The 17,365-nt window shown below is 50.4% G+C and overlaps 1 protein-coding gene across 2 annotated transcripts in view; it reads left to right on the top strand.

Annotated features, from left to right (window-relative positions):
* Cacng2 (calcium voltage-gated channel auxiliary subunit gamma 2) overlaps window positions 1-17,365 on the top strand; it is a 102,105-nt gene that overhangs the window by 75,253 nt on the left and 9,487 nt on the right. For both annotated transcript variants that reach the window (XM_069999432.1, XM_069999431.1), the window contains one exon: window positions 14,824-14,907. In XM_069999432.1, coding sequence (XP_069855533.1) covers window positions 14,824-14,907 — 84 coding nt within the window. The remainder of the gene's footprint in view (window positions 1-14,823; window positions 14,908-17,365) is intronic.

Below are 17,365 nucleotides of genomic sequence, written 5' to 3'. Positions count from 1 at the left end.
TTGGGATGATGAGGGACAAGCAGTATTTGAGGGAACCTCTCTAGAGGTGCCCTGTGTAATGGAAAGTTAAGGTACCAGTTGGAGGGCCCAGGGGATTGGCCGAGACATGGAAAAAAGAGGAAGGGATGGACAGGCAGGAGGCATGTGGAAAAGCCAGAGATAGGAGAGAAAATAATAGACCCTGGGGCTTACAGCAGCTTGTAGCTTCTGAAGAACAAAGCATCAAACAAATAATTTGTCCCATCCTGTAGGGGCAGGAAGGCATCCAGGGAGCAGCAGCCGAGGGCAAGAGGGAAGCTGGCTAGCACTTGGAGGGTGTTCTTTTAATACAGAGAAACTTGATAATGGTCTGGATTAAAGCATGTGTGATTCAGAACAGGTTAAAGAATTGGAAAGCAGCCAGGTGTGGCAGTTCATACCTATAATCCCAGTTACTCAGGAGGCAGAAGCAGGAAGATTGGCAAAGTTAGGAGAGCCTGTCTCAGACACAAAAGACAAAAATGAAATGGCTAGAGGGTGTGTGACACTAGAGTGCTTGCCCAGTGTGCACAAGGCCCTGGGTTCAGTCCCCAGGGTTGCAAAAGCAAAGAAAAAAGTGAGGGGAGTATTTGAGAGCAGGTGAGGATAGAGATAGAGGTAGGCATCAAGGACGGTGCCCAGGCTTGCAGCCTGAGGCACAGGCTGGATAAAGGCATAGTTTGTTCAGAAAGCCAATAAGGAGGAGGATGTGTGGGGGAGACAGACATCAAATCCAGGTTGAGGTGAGGTTCAGACATCCCAATCTCATGCTCGAGCTGTGTTCTCCCTCTCCCCCCACCCCTTCTCTCCTCAGACTGATGTCATTTTACAAGTTAGGGTGAGAGTGAACAATTTCACAACTGTTGAGACCTCAACACACAAAAAGGGCGCTGGCCATGGTGCTGAAACCAAATCTGGGTAACACCTCCTGGATGCAAGCTCCAGCCCTGGCTGCTGGAAACATCTCAGCGATTCCAGGGCAGTGGGGAGAGGGGGAGCTGAAGGCTACTTGGACAAGAGGCATTTTGTCAGCCTGCATTTGGCTGCAGAGTGTCTGTCCTGTCTGGGGTCACAGACCTGGTTGTTTACCAGTTTCTAGCAGCCTTAGCCTTCAGTGGCCCTGGACTAAGGGCCAAGTGTACTTGAAGACAGTTTCCCTGTCCAAGGCTGGTCTCTGAAGAGTCCTTGCCTGGTCCGGGGTCATGGTCTTGAGCCTCAAGTAGGTCAGATTCCTTTGCATCATTCTCCAGTAACCAGCTGTAGCTCCACTGCTAGCAAGTACAGATTTTGCAGGCCCAGAATCGGCCAGGACCCTGCATTCAGACTGTCAGGAAAAAAAGCCGTGCCCTTGAGCCAGAATCTTCAGAGGGCAGGCCTCCGGGCTGGGAGGCCCCATCCCAACCCCCACAGCCCCTGGGCGGCCCTGCTGATTCCCCACACGCAGGACCCTTAAGTAGCTCCTAATTGAAGGGCTGGCTGAGCCCTCTGTGCATTGTGGATCTAATTAAGTTCCGACATCATATCAAATTGAATCCTTTTATTAAACATTTATCTGCAGATTCCAGAGTGTCACAACACCACATTGTTTTAAATGACAGAAATGCAAACAGCATTTGCCTTCTCACCAGCACCCAAAGCAGCCAAGCAAGGCCAGAGGCAGAGGCAGGTCTTTCCAGAGGGCTCTCCCTCCATCCCCCACCCCACTGCCAGCAAGACAGAAGACTGAGTGCGCATGCGTGCACGTGTGCACATGCACTCTGCACTCTCTCTGTCTCTGTCTCTCTCTCTCTCTCAAACACACACACGCACACACACACACACACAGCGGAACCTGTGCCATCTCTTCCACACATATTCAGTGGCTGTGCAAACAGCTCACTGTCCCTGTCTAGCACTCCAGATCAGTTACAATTTTCCAAATAATTCTTCTCATCCCTTGGGAACCCCTTTCCTCTTGGGGAACCATGATGGACAGGCAGAAGGTGACTAGCCATCTTACCCACTCCTGTCTCTTACCCGCTGCTCTGTCCCTTCCACACCCCTCAGGTGAGGAAACTTCCAGAACAAAGCTTCTGACTTTCTCATCTTAACTGCCTCCCTAGCCTAGGGCCGGGCACAGAGGAGGCTGCTAAAGTGCACTTGATCGATGCATCCATCGCCAGTTAAACACTTGATCTTGCTGGGTTCTAGGGACTTTGGCCTGGAATCCTAGCTACTTAGGAGGCTGAGATCTAAGGATCAAGGTTTGAAGCCAGTCTGGGAAGACAAAGCCTTAAGACTCTTATCTCTAACTAACCAGCAAAAAGTCAGAAATGGAGGTATGTCTCAAGTGATAGAGTGCCAGCCTTGAGAGAAAAAGCTAGCAAAAGTGTAAGACCCTGAGTTCAAGTCCCAGTACTGTGTGTGTACATGCACGCACATGCACGCACGCACACACACACACACACACACACACACACACACACACACACACACACATACGACCCAGACTTGCCCTTTATAGATTCTTGGACTTGCTCAAAAAAGGCCAAACCCCAGAAATGGTAATGCCTGCCACTTAGACCCATAAAGAAACCCACATACCTATTGTGATTAAACAAATGGTGTCTGAAGCAGAATGCTTGCTCCTAGGGGCTCAGGGACAGGAATGAGGACAACAGAACTCTGCAAGGAAGGCAGTCTTCCTTCCTCCTGGTTGGTCAGTCTGGATCTTAGTAAACACCTGGAAATGCTATAACTTACATCTGTCCATTCTATTATCTAGGTTGAACAAGGCCTGCTATTCTTGTCATATCACAGTGATGAGAATACTGGCTCACATAAACCCAGAGCTTGCTGCATACTTCACTCTGAGAGCTCTACATGGGTACTAACACACTTTGAAACAGGCCATACTATTATCCCATTTTAATGAGGATGAATGAGGCTCCAAGACATGAATCAGCTTATGTAAGGCTCCACACAGCCAGGTAGTCTGACAGCCTCCATCCTGAGTCTAGCAGCCAGGTGCTGGTGGCTCACACCTGTAATCCTAGCTACTTGGGAAGCTGAGATCTCAGGATCAAGGTTTGAAGCCAGCCTAGGCAGGAAAGTCCATGAAACTCTTATCTCTAATTAACAACCAAAAACATGGAAGTTAGAACTGTGACTCAAGTGATAGAGTGCTAGCTTTGAGCAGAAAAACTGAGGTCATGGGGCTGGGAAGGTGGCTCAGTGGTAGAGTGCTTGCCTTGCATGCATGAGGCCCTGGGTTCGATTCCTCAGCACCACATAAGCAAAAAGAAAAAAGCCAGAAGTGGTGCTGTGGCTCAAGTGGTACAGCGCTAGCCTTGAGCTGAAGAGCTGAGGGACAGCGCCCAGGCCCAGAGTTCAGGCCCCACGACCGGACCCAAAAAAAAAACTGAGGTCAGTACCCAGGCCCTGAAATCAAGTCTTAGGACTAGCACACACACACACACACACACACACACACACACACACACACACACACACACACACACACACACACACACACACAAGCTAGCATCTATCTGGCAGCCTCTGCAAACTTCTAGTCTCTAGTCTCTCTTCTGTAAAATGGGTTCATCAGCAGAGCCCCCATCAGGGGGTTAATATGGTCATTAAATCAGATGAGATGTGGAATCCTGGCACAGAGAGGATTTTTAACACATTAGGAGAAAGAGAGAGAGAGAGAAAGAGAGAGAGAGAGAGAGAGAGAGAGAGAGAGAGAGAGAGAGAGAGAGAGAGAGAGAACAGAGTATGAAATGTAACCCCTGTCCTCGACACAATTCTATTAGGAAAATGACACATGAACTTTGAAATAACAAGACAAGACAGCGACACAAGAACTGTCACAAGGTTGCCTGTGGTTAATTGCTGCTGAGAGATCTTGGAGGTAAAAGCAGAGAAGAAAGGAGGGAGAGGCGGCTGTGGGCTGCAAGCATGAGGGAAGGCTTCTTAGAATCCTGGCTCCGAACACGAGCAAGGAACTCAGGATCCCAGCAACTCTACAAATCCCTGCCATGGCCAACAGCTCTACCATGGGAGGCAGTTCTAGAACCCATAACACTCCCCATCTACAGACCCGAAGTCTCCCCCACACAGCACGAGGGTGAGGTAAGTCAGGTCAAAGTGGGAGGTGTTCAGTGTTCCCCCTTAAAGGTTATGTCTCAGAGCCAGGAACTGGTGGCTCACACCTGTAGTCCTTAGGAGGCTGAGATCGAAGGATCATGGTTCAAAGCCAGCTCAGGCAGAAAAAGTCTGTGAGGCTCTTATCTCCAATTAACCACCAAAAAGCCAGAAGTGGAGCTGTGGCTCACGTGGTAGAGTGCTAGCCTGGAGCAAAAGAGCTCAGAGACAATGCCCTGAGTTCAAGCCCCAGTACGCGTGCACATACACGTTTATCTCAGCTAGACATAGCTCTGCCTGTCTACTGCCACCCTGAGAACCTTGTTCTGCCTTCCAAAGGAAACAGACAGACCTTGTTTTAGATGGAGAAGAGAGGAGAGCTTTGTTCAGCAGGGAGGAAGAGCTACTGAAGAGTCGGCAGGAGAGAAAATGGGAAGCCTTGGGCCTGGCTCCCTGTGGCTAGAGGAGGCCTTGTCTCTGCTCTGGAAATCTTGAGGATTTGGGAGCAGGGCAGTACCCTTGGTCTGGAGAAGGTGGATCAGTGGGCATCCTCTGTGGATCTGAGTTGCATGAGCTGTTTTTGACCTGTGGGTCAGCCGTGTCTGCAGTGTGTTTGACTTTGGCCTGGCTCTCCACCACCAGGCTGAATGAACCAAGCAATGAACAAGAACCAACAAGGGAAGGGTGTGGGGACATCTGTGGTCAGAAATTGGAAGTAGATTGCACAAGGCAGGGCCATAGACAAGTCTCTGCTTCACAGAGGAACCTGGGCCCTGACTACACGTGTGTCCCTCTACTCCATTTTCCTCTCAGGCACCCTGGTGTTAACCTGGTGCGATTGAGTCACATGAAACTCTGATTGGAATCCTTCATTGGCTCCTCACTGGTCCAAAGTTTAAACTTAGAATGACTCTGAGTAATCCCAACCCTGTCACACTCTCTCCCACACGCACACATGCATGTGTGCTTGTGTGCACACACATACATATACAACTTCCAGACCAACCATCTAACTCCAGCCTTCAAACAGACCAAGGCTCCTGGCCCAGCCTCCTGCTCTCTCTCTCTCTCTCTGATTGCCTCTTGCTCTTCTCCCTAACACCCTCCTCTTCCCCTCCCATACCCTTCCCTGCCTACCTTTCGTCTTCCAGCTTCTACTCTGCTTTCGTAGCTCCTCTGGGATGGTGCTTCTTCCAGGAAGCCTTCTTTACCCCTTTGACCACTGCTACAGCCACCTGCTTCCAGCAGCCCGGGCCCTGAGTGGCAGTGCAGCAGAACCTGGAATCCATTCCTGGCGTCAGAGCCAAGGTCCTCCACTCACAGAGCAACGCCTCTTCCGTTGATTCCTTTGCCTTTCTGGGCTTCTGTGTCCATATGTGCCTGATGGGAAGAAGACACTAGAAGCTGCCCGGCTGGGTTCTCACGATTTGAGTCCAGAGCTTGGCTCTGAGCCTGGCCTGTGGCAGTCTCCACGGGGACAGCCTACACCAGGGCAGCTTTGTGGTTTTCACTGTGGTTCTGTCCAGTCATTTGTCTGACCTCACTGGACCCTCATCCTGGGAGACAGGGAATCCTTCTCGATCACAGCACTTAGCTCAACACTACTTGGGCTGGAGGCCTCAATGAAAGTCAAGGACTAGCTGGAACACCAGACTGAAAGATGAATACTTAGCTACAAAGAATACCTGGTTACAGCCAGGCGCTAGTGGCTCACGCCTGTCATCCTAGCTACTCAGGAGGCTGAGATCTGAGGATCGCCATTCAAAGCCAGCCCGGGCAAGAAAGGCTGTGAGACTCTTATCTCCACTAAACCACTCAGAAAACAGGAAGTGCCACTGTGGCTCAAGTGGTAGAGCTCTAGCCTTGAGCTGAAGAGCTGAGAAACAGCGCCCAGGCCCAGAGTTCAAGCCCCACAACTGAAGGGAAAAAAAAAAAAAAAAAAGAATACCTGCCTACAAAACAACAGGAGGAAGATGAAACCCCATCTATCTCCTGACACCCAGGCCTTTTGCTTTTAGCTTACATTTCAAACTGCCTAAGCTAGCCTTGAACCTTAATCTTGTTATCTTTAACCTCCCAAATGGCTGGAATTCTAGACATGCACCCAACCATGGGTCCAGTATTTTTAACTTTATAAAAATAAAATCATAGATGGGTGCTAATGACTCACACTTGTAATCCTAGTTACTCAGGATACTGAATCTGAGGGTCCCAATTCAAAACCAGCCCAGGCAGGAAAGTCTGTGAGACTCTTATCTTCAATTAACCACCAAAAAGCTAGCACTGGAGTTGTGGTTCATGTGGTAGTGTATCAGCCTTGAGTGAGGGAGCTAAGGGACAGCACCCAGATCCTGAGTTAAAGCCCTAGTACTAACAAAAAGGGAGGGGGGGTGGAAAGAAGTAAGGAAGTAAGGAAGGAGGAAAGAAGGAAAGATGAAGGAAAGAAGGGAGAGAAAGAAACAAACAAAGAAACAAAGAAAAAAGCACACTTCTGTGTACTTTTCTGCGGGACGGTTTTCTTTGTTCAGTGTTGTATTTGTGGAACTCATCTGTGCTGACATGTGTCGCTAGCTTCCATTCATGTTCACTGCTGCCAACAGCTTGTCCCACTCATCTACTACAAGGTGCTACCCCTCTCTGGCAATAGCAAAGGCGGCTTGTTCTCAGTTCCTTGCTGTTACAAGCTGTGCTGATAGAAACATCCTCTTATGCGTCTCTTTGTGCATTTATGCAAGCATTTCTCTAAGTCACATTTCTGAGAGAAATTGCTGAGTTGTGGCATGTACCTATGTCCTGGCATTGTCAAGTAGACTTTTGATAAGAGAAGTACAAAAGAGCCTGTGCCCCAGGGATTCTAATATTTGACACAAAGCTCATCTGTTTAGAATGGAAGTGTGTCACGTGCTCTCTGCCCACATGTGCACACACATGTATACACACACACACACACACACACACACACACTCATTTATTTGTTTCCGTGTTCAATAAACTTTGGTCAGGTAGGTGTTATCATTAAAAGGTACATCATCGATATAATATAGTGATCTTTCAGGAGAAAAGCCACATGCTGAAGTCAATGAACTTGATCAATAATAAGACACATCCGATTTCTAAAACATTAAAATGTGCATGTGAGCATCTTCGAATCAAGGATAATGTGGTCTATTCAGAGACCTCCCCACCAGAAATTCTGCCTTGGAGGAGTTTACAGAGTTAGAGCCATTTGTTCCCCAACAGCAGCTCCAGGACAGTCAGGATGGAAGCAGATGGCCCTCCCGGTGGTCACTCACCCCAAATGGGGGCCTCCAGGGACCCTGCAGCCTGGCCATCGCCTGGAGCCTGGGAGAAATGAAGAGGCTGCATCCAGCCCCTCCCTGCACCCAGCAAACCCAGGTCTAGTCTGGATGAGCGCCAGGCAATTCCTATGCCCACTAAAATCTGAGAAGCCCGGCCAGAGAACATGGAAGAATCCTTCCCGCCCAGGGCAATGGAGAGAGGCTTCCTGGGAGAGGTGGCATTTCAAGAAGAAACAGAAGGAAGAGCTGCATGTGTTGGGCTCCTCCTCTGGGTTAGAACCCCTGGGGGTCTTTTGCTTCTATTACCTCATTGAATCCTTAGGATTTTTTTTTTGTCTGTTGTGGGGCCTGAACTCTGGGCCGGGGTGCTGTCCCTCAGCTCTTCAGCTCAAGGCAAGCACTCTGCTTGAGCCATAGTGCCACATCTGGCTTTTTCTGCTTATGTGGTGCAAACCCGGGGCCTCTTGCATGTAAGGCAAGCACTCTACCACTGAGCCACCTTCCCAGCCTGAATCTTTCGGATTGACTTCCCCCCAGCCCTGCTCCCACGAGCCCTGTGCCAGGATTAAGATCACTTTCTGACACAAAGGAAACTGAGACCTGGAGAGGTCACACGACTTGCTCGAATTCACATAGCTGATCACTAACAGAACCAGACTTAGAAGCCAGCTCTGTCTAGTTCCTGCAACCCATAGAAAGAAGCCTCTGTGGGGATGAAATCCACCACCAGGTACAACCAGACAATGCATGAGCAAGAGTTCATTGCTGTGGGCAGCCCAGATGTCGAGGGCTACGGAGAGGGGAGAAGCCAGAACAGGAGGAGCAAGCAAACTCAGGGAAGGCAGGCAGGCAGAAGAGATGTTCTATCCCATTCAACTCTGCCCAGACACTGCCCAGTATCTGGCCTCCAGGAGGCACTCAACCACCCACCAAATGACTGAATACACGAAAGCATGTGTAAGTTGATGAGCAAGTGAATGAATGAATGAGTGAGTGAGAATGAATGAGTGGGTGAATGAGTGAGTGACTGAATGAATGGGCAGGTGAATGAGTGAATGAGTGAGCCAGCCATCTAATGAGCACCTTCATTCACTGCCACATGGGCCGTCCTATTACTATACCACATGATACCATAGGGGCTGCAGGCTGGGCTGGGATCTGGAGATCCAGCCAGGCACCTCCCCCCCCCACCCCGAGGCCTCCTGCATCACTGCTAGGAAAGCAAAATGCCAGGAGTAAAAAAAAAAAAAAAAAATGGTTGAAAGCACCAAGAACTCAGCAACCTCCAAACCCTTCATTTACCTCACTTAAAAAATTACTTGTGCAGCCGCCTCCCCGGCCTCTGCCACTCAGCTCCCTGGGCTTGCTCCTGGCTCCGGGGTAGCTCTTTCTACTTCTCATGAATATGTGAAAATAAACCAGCGCATGCAGCCCCTAATGACCAGGTTTACCGGGAGCTTATTGTATCTAGAGAAACAAGACAGCAGTTGGTGTTGTGAGATATTAACGTGCTTTTGACAAAGCTGATGGAAACGTCTCTTTAAGCCACTTAATACCTGCAAGCCCAAATTCCCAGTCTTAACCCAGGAAATTCCAGCAGGCAGCGCTTGGGCCGCCTGAGGCACGGCTAAGGGCCATGCCGCCTCCCCGTGGCTGAAGTCACCACTTCTGCCCTTCTGGGGTGGGGGAATCAGCTGAGGCTCCTGGTGGTGGAGCCCCTTAGTTGGATAGCCCAAGGCAGCCCTTGATCCTCCAAGCAGGCTGCTCAGCCTCAGTGGGGAATGTGCAGTGAGTCCTGCTCCTCCCTTCAGCTTGGAGCGGTGGAATCCGGCCCCTGCCCCTCCCCAGCTGTCGTCTGCCCTTACCCCACCCAGCCAGCCCCTCCAAAGGGAACAGATCTTTATTTGCAAGTCTTCAGTTCCGCGCGCCCCCCCCCCCCCGCCCCACCACCCCACGCTGTCCTGTCTCTGTGCCAGCTCCACCTAGGATCGCCCTCACCCAGTGGGATTCTAGTGTAGGGTTAACTGGCTCTCTGGACTGCAAAGAGTTGGAAGTGGCTGACCTTGATTTGTAGGTCAGTTCCCCTGGTGTCAACATTCCTTCAGCACTGATTTCAAGCTACCAGTGTGAGTTAGGAAGCAAAGCTCCCATGGCACGGGTTGGCACAAGCCTGCTCCAGCACAGCTCGGCCTATGGCCCGCATGTTCCGTGCCCAGTCCTGCCATCCCCATGCTGCTCTGGGAAAGCTGCTCTGCCCTACCTCCTCCATGCCCCCCACCCCTGCACCTCCAGCACTTCCTGGCTCTCCTCTCACTGGTCCCTCTCCCTAGAAATCCCTTCACACCCCCCACCAGTGCATTACCTCCCACAAACACACACCTGCATGAGCGCACACACACACACACACACACACACACACACACACAGCATGGCATACAGTTGATGCTACATTAATGTTACTTATCTGAAAAGCTGTGCTGTGCTGTGTTCCCATAAGACCTCCTATGTCCCTCTAAAACAGAATGGGAGACACTCATTCTAGTCCATCCTTTACTTTCTGTTTTCTCCCCTCTAGACTATGAGCCCATGAAGGGCAGAGGTTCAGGTGAGACCTATCACCCAGTGCCTGGCACTTAGGCAGTCTTCTCTACCATGGCTGCTTAAGTATTGAGGACAACTGAGAGCAAAGCCACAAACGGAAGGAGATGCCAGAGTTTTGAGCGCCTGGATCCATCTTTGCCTGAAGCCATCCCAATTGTGGCCTTGATTACCATCAACCAGAAAGAGACAGAGCAGAGCTCTAGACTGGCATTGGGAAAACATCACACTACTCTTCACAGACTATAGTGATGTCTGCCCATATGAGTGTGCTATGGAATTTAAATTTCACCATCAGTGCGTGGGCCACTTTCGTGAGCCTGGACAGCCTCATTATTCAGTCTGAATCCACTGCCCAGCTTGCAGGCTCCCAGCCCATTTGCATTTCAATTTTTAACTGGGTAGGCAGTTTCTCTACCAGCCAACCTTCACAGCCTCATCACATACACACACACCCGAGCTAGCCCAGTCTCCAACACCCCGATCCATGCTCTGAGCCCTCTGTAATTTATGTGCCAATGCCAGGGGAATCTCCTGAGTCTCAACTTCCTCTCTTCTTGCCCGTATGGCACCTGGGCTCCCAGGGGTACCACCGCCACTGCAGTCTCTCACATGGGGTGCCCTTTGCCCATGCCCAGCCTCCCTGCTCCTCACTGTAGCCCCTGACTGTTCCAAGGCCATCCTTATAATTCTGCCTCCTCCCAACTTCCTGCCTCTGAAACTCATCCAGCCTCAGCCCAGTTCCTTCATTCCACACCCTGCCCCCCCCCCCGTTCCCCTTCCCAACTCACACACACACACACACACACACACACACACACACACACACACACACACACACCATCTTGTGTGCGGGGCATGCCTCCTGGGGCCTGGGCCGGCTTTCACAGCAGGTCCTCCAGAACAAATTAGGAAATGGTGTGCCCTCAGCCCCAGCGGTTCCTCCTCCTCCAGGAAAGCTGGGGACGCATCTGCTGCGGCTCCCCATGTCAGATCGCCACCAGACAGGGCCATCATTTAGCCCGTGACAGCCTCATCAGCAAAAGATCACACCAATAATTTCTACAAAACCAACCAATGATTTGCGCCCTATTAGAATAATTTGATGAATCGTTTGCACTTCAATTTTTAACTGGGTAGGCAGTTTCTGAATATATATCCTTGACATACACAGGAAAAATAATAGGGAACGCTTTCGCCTCATCTTGTTTGCTAATTCCTGCGACCTTTCCGGTTGCCAGATTCTTTGAGTACCATCCAGAGACAGCCATGCTTCTGGTCTTACCCTTGACCTTGGCATTACCAGTGACTGTCCCGCTCCACAATCTGTCTTTCAAACCTCCCTCCCTGACCATCATGGCTCACCCTGACAGATCACTCCCCCAGCCTCCGACTTGACCCCACCCCCACCCCCATCCCCAAGGCTTCCAAAGCCCAGCAGCTCACCAGCCCCAAGATCCTAACACTCACCTCACCATTTTATACTCACCTCGCGTGAGCCCCCCTCCTGATCAAGGGAGCCCCCACCCAAGCCTCTCCTGCACTCTGGATGGGGCTGGAAAAAACCACACACTCTCCAAGGGACCTTCAAGCCACCGACACACATAGACTATGTCACCTTCCCTTGGGTGCCTGGTCCACTGCCCCGCCTACCCTCACAGGGAAATGTCCCTTCCCTTCCTCTTTCCTCGAGTCACCAGCCCATCCGTACCTAGCCTGCTTCCTACTGCATCAGGAAAAAGGCATCACAGGCCGCTGACACCATGTCACCTGACCTCCTGGGGTATGTCACCCCTAGCACCCTTGTATCCTGGACCTCATCCTCTTACCTCCCTCCTCCTTCCTTAGTCATCCCCTGCCCTCTAATGGAATGTTCCCATGAGCACCACACATACCGAAACATCTACCCCTACACATACACATACACACACAGAGCAGCCAGCAGTGGTTAGACATGCCCACTAACACCAAGAAGAAAGGTGGAAGAAGGAAACTAATAAAGCAGGTGATAGAGCCTGGGCAGCAAGACCAGCAAGTGCAAGAGTCTTGTGGGATGAGGGAAGGCCAAGGTTCAGAAAGAAGGAAATGGGTGGGAGGTGAGGCAGAGATAGAAGGTAGGTCTACCAGCCCTGATAATGATACCCAGCACCAAGGAAGTGTGTGTGTGTGTGTGTGTGTGTGTGTGTGTGTGTGTGTGTGTGTGTGTGAAGCTGGAGGTGTATGCTCAGATTTGTATTTCTGAAGGCTCCTGGTGATTATTCTGTAGGAGGGGAAAGAGTGGATAATAAATGCAGAAGTAAGGGGCTGGGGTATCATCCAGGGGTTGGGGTGCTGTCTGTGGAGAGACAGGGCAGGTACTGGGGTGCTCTCATGGGTAGGACACGGGGATGGCAGTGAGGAAGAGGAGAGGCCTGGATGGTGACGGGCTCTCGTGGCTGGACTCTCTCTCTGATCCAAGGGAGCCTTGGAGAGGAGAGGTCTCGCTGCCCTCTCATGGGGCCTCAGCCCTGCTGAGGGTATGGTTCTGTGTAAGACCCATCAGCAGGCATGGGACTGGGAGTGGGACCGGAAGTGGGCCCGCTGTCCACACTCGGCGCAGCCTCTCCATACATACCCTGTGCTGGGAGCCACTTGCCCACTCAGGAGTGAGACAGGATTGTGGAGAGCCAGGCTGTAGGGAATAGGGGTGGTGGAGCCCAGGTAGGAGCCATGGGTCCTTGGGTGAGAGAAAAGAACTACCCTTGAGCCCTTGGTGCTGGGTCTGGCTCTGTCCCCAATTTGTAAGGCACCTCGGGAAGGCCAGTATTGCGTTCTCAAGGGGTCACTTCCAGTGTCACCAACGTCATAGTCGCCAGCCACCAATTGGTGCCGGCTTAATGTTTGTCAGATGGAATTGTCAGAGTTTTTCAGCTGCACTGATGTGAAATTGTAACAATCTTCCTTCATGGCCCCATAAAGACTTTTCCCACAGAGAAGGCTGAGCAGGTGGTTGGAATAAGGTCTTGGGGGCAAACCAGGCCTCCTATTGACACCCCGACATGCAGGAAGACAGAGGGGAGACAAGAAGGCAGGCAGGGTGAGCAAGAAGAGGGCAAAGCCCAAAGCACTTGGGGTTCCTATTTTGACCCTAGCAAGCTTCCGTAGTGGCCAAAAATCCCAATGGCCTATGGGGAGTTTTCTTTCTGAGAGAAATCAGGAAAGTTGGGAAGTTTGGGACAGAGAAGATCCAGGCGTGAACAAAAGCTGGAGGCTGTGAAATGTATAGCACAGAATAATACTAGAAAGCTCTAAATGCTATGTGCATACAGAGCACATACACTATCTTAAACTATTCGTAAGGCAGGCTGAACAGCCCTCATGCAAAATACTTAGGCCTCAGATTTTTTTTTTCAGATTTTGGGATATTTGCATCTATCTATAATGATATAGCCTGGAGACAGGGCCCAGGTCTAAACAGGAAGTCTATCTTTGTGTCATTCACACCTTAAACATCCAGTCTGAAGGTAATTTCCTACAATATTTTCAGCGTACCAACATTCTGACCGAGACCCTTCACCTGAGGTCAGGTATGAAGATACCCACATCAACAACGCACGCTAGCACTCAAGATGTTTTTGAGCCAGGCACCAATCTGAGGATCTCAGTTTGAAGTTAACCTGGGCAGACAAATCCAAGAGACCCTCCTCTCCAATTAACCACCAAAAAGACAGAAGTAGAACTATGGCTCAAGTGGTAGAGCACCAGCATTGAGAGGAAAAAGCTAAGGGAGAGCATGAGGTCCTGAATTCAAGCTCCAATAGTAGCACCAATAAGATGAAAAACACTTGGGATTTTGGACTTTTAAATTAGGGATGTGGTAACACCTTAACGTTATATAGTGTGCAGTATTTGACAAGGCGTGGAGTCTCAGGACGCTATAAGAAAATTAATTACTAACAGATATTGAGAAACTGTCTTCAATAAACACTAGTCACAAAAAGCCCAAACATCAGTGACTGGACAGAGTCAAGTTCATTCGTATCTCCTATTGGTCTCCAAGGAGTAAATGTTACCAGCCTCTGTTCAGATGGGGAAACTGAGTCAACTCCAGGAAGCCAAGCTGGACCAGATGGTCTGACCACAGAAACCTGCTCTGACGCAGGATATCAGCACAGGCTCAATTATTTTCCCACTCAAAGAAAGTTAACAGGCATTAGCTCTGCCTTCCCCTTGGCTATTAAAACCAACACTGGCAACTATAAATGGACTCCATTCAACACTTTCTGTGAAGGTGGCCTTCGTAGCTCGCTCATAAGCTCAGTGAACATTGGTGAGGGCAGGCCAGGGCCTTGTGCTTACAGTATGTGCTCAGCAAACACGGAGGAAATGTTCTAGTTCCTAGTCACAAGCCCTTACTCTGTTCATCTGCCCCACTGAGCCTCAGTTTCTTCCCTCCATCTTCCCCCTCTCTTCCTCCCCCCCCCCAACATCCACCATCCCCCAAGCACAGGACCCACCCTGCCCAGAATCAAACCCCAGCTAATCCTTAGAAGTAGAGCTGCAGGGACAAGAGGCCGGGTTTTGAAGTCTGAGCTCCAGATCCTCTCTGCAGGGCTGCGGGCCAGTGTGTTTTGATCCACCCCGCAGAAGTGCCAACAGACAAAGCAATACGTTTCTCCCAGGGCCAGGGAGGGGCTGGAGCGAGCTGCTGAAAAGTGAGAGGTCGTGAAGAGGCAGGTGGACCCCAAGCCCCCTGGCAAAGTACCCATGGCTCATGCACTCCTTCTCCCTTGTCTTGCAGGAAACTTCAAAGGTCTGTGCAAGCAAATCGATCACTTCCCAGAGGATGCGGACTACGAAGCCGACACAGCAGAATATTTCCTCCGTGAGTCATACAGCTTTTTCATCTTGCCCTCCCCAGGGGGGGCGAGGGGGGGTCCTGTGCTTTGATCCTTCAGAGAGCCAAAGAGCAAGGCTATCTAAGTCACGCCACAGCCAAGGGCTGGAAATGGCTGTGCTAAGCTCCTTTCCTCCTTTGAGGAGGGCTAACCTGTGCACGTGCGTATGTACGTGCGTGCATGAGTTCTGTTCCCTCTGCCAATGAGACCCTTCCCTTCCCCTCTTTGTCTAGCAAACTCCTACTCATCCTTCAGGTCCCTACTAAAACATTACCTCCTCCAGGAAGCCCTCGCTCAGCCTCTAGAGCATAGCATTTTATTGTGCTGTGAGGTCCCCTTCTGTTTGAGGAATCAGCCCCCAAATCTGTGGGGCAAAGATCTCCCTTCTTGTTTCCCATTAAATTCCCAGCACAATGTCTGGTTCAGAAGAAAAAGATTTCAAAGAAGAAACCTACCGGTGCCAGACTGGAACTTCTACTGGAAAGAGAAAGGGGGGGGGGGGGAACAGGGAGAGAATGTTTTTTCTTCCCCCGCAAGTCAAATCAAAGTTAAACCCTCATGTAACAGCAGTGATCTTAAATCCATCTGAGACATATTATCAAGAGAAAGTATTGTGAGGCCCCAAGGAAATTTCTCAAGCATCAGTAAAAAACTAACAAGACTGCTTGTTCCCTGAGAAAGGATTTCCCGGAGAAGGGTTGAGAGTCCTTGAGGCCTGGGACAAAAAAGCCGAAAGCTCTCAGACCCGTGCTCTCGCAACCCAAGAGCTGAGTCCCTGCCCACCGCCCAGCCTCTTCTCCTCCCCTCCCCCACCACCCATCACCGTATAAAAAATGTAGGAGGCATTTTATTATATAGATCGCCTCTGTCTATTTCAATAATTCCTCCTCACATCAAAGCCAGCTCCCAGGACAACCTGGGATCTGATTTCACTAAGAAGCCCTCACACAGAACACAAAGCCAGCCACGACACTGGGATGGGAGGGAGAGGAAAGAAACATGATGCAATCTATAGATTTTATAAGGGGGAGGGAGGGGAGGAGTTGTAGAATGCCGGTAGCTTCCATTTTGGAATTCCCTCAAGACATAGCTCTTCAACGGCATTCTCAAAGGGCTGTCTGGTGGTTGTTACCTGTTACCGCGTCTGAAGCTTAGCAGTGCTGTAAGCATCCATTGAGCACCTGATATATACGAGGCCCTTGCTCAGTGCTGGAGGAAGCCAAGATGGGTCAGTGAGCTATCTCTGGGAGTGCCCTTGGAGAAAAGCTGGGCTTGGGGAACATAGCATAGCAAAAATGAGGCCCAAGCCGGGCACTGGTGGCTCACGCCTGTAATCCTAGCTACTGAGGAGGCTGAGATCTGAGGATCACGGTTCAAAGCCAACCCAGGCAGGAAAGTCGGTGAGACTGTTATCTCCAATTAACCTCCAGGGAACTGGAAGTGGTAAAGCCCTCGCCTTGAGCTGAAGAGCTGAGGGACAGCTGCCAGGACCCCCCACAACCAACAAAAACAAAACAAAACAAAAAATGAGACCAGGATGTTGAGTAGGAAAGGAGAGAGCCAAGATGACCCCTGCATTGGGAGCCCTCCTCTAGGGCCTAGGTGTCACTTGGCTGAGCCCAGTGATGATCTGATATGGTTTCTGGAGCTCACAAGGAGGGCCTAAGGGCAGGAAATTTATCTTATTCATTACAGCACCCAGAACACAGCAGGTGCTTAACAGATGCTTCTTTGGTGCCAATTCTTGCCACACTACACCTCTTGTTAAAGAGAGCAGAGTTTGGGGTCTTGGTTCATCTGAGCACCCCTGTCCCAAAGACATGGGTTCATATTGGCAGAAAGGAGGTTCACACATTGGTTGAACTGGAAGTATTTCTTGAGCATTTCTAACAGGACTCAGCAAATACTTTTCCAGAAAGGATGAGAAAGTAAATCGTTCAGGCAGTTCAAGCCACGTGGTCTCAACACAACCCCATGATGCAGCTGGGCACATGAGCAGCCACAGGCACAATTGATGTACAGGCGCCCACCCAAAGTCTGTTCCCAAAGGCAGGGAGCAGTCTGTCTAGGGCAGTGTCTGCTGACCGGGGTCTCTCATAGGCTAGTCCAAAGCTAGACAACAAAGAATAAAGTCAAAGTCTGGGGTACAAAGCCAAAGACCAGCACTCAGGGGACAAAACTCTGCAATAAGTGAAATAAACAAATTCATTATATATTCAGGCTGGGTGAAGTGGCTCGCACCTGTTGCCCTTGCTACTCAGGAAGCTGAGCTCTGAGGATCACATTTTGAAGCCAGCCTGGGCAATGAAGTCCATGAGACTCTTATCTCCAATTAATTACCAAGAAAGCAGAAGTGGAGCTGTGGCTCAAGTGGTAAAGCACCAGCCTTGAAGAAAAAAAAAAGGGACAGAACCTAGGCTCTGAGTTCAAACCCTAGTACCAGAT

The sequence above is a fragment of the Dipodomys merriami genome, unplaced genomic scaffold, assembly GCF_024711535.1.
Source record: "Dipodomys merriami isolate MVZ:Mamm:240054 unplaced genomic scaffold, mDipMer1.0.p SCAF_55, whole genome shotgun sequence".
Taxonomy (NCBI): Eukaryota; Metazoa; Chordata; class Mammalia; order Rodentia; family Heteromyidae; genus Dipodomys; species Dipodomys merriami.
This window is presented reverse-complemented; position numbering and strand designations above follow the sequence as displayed.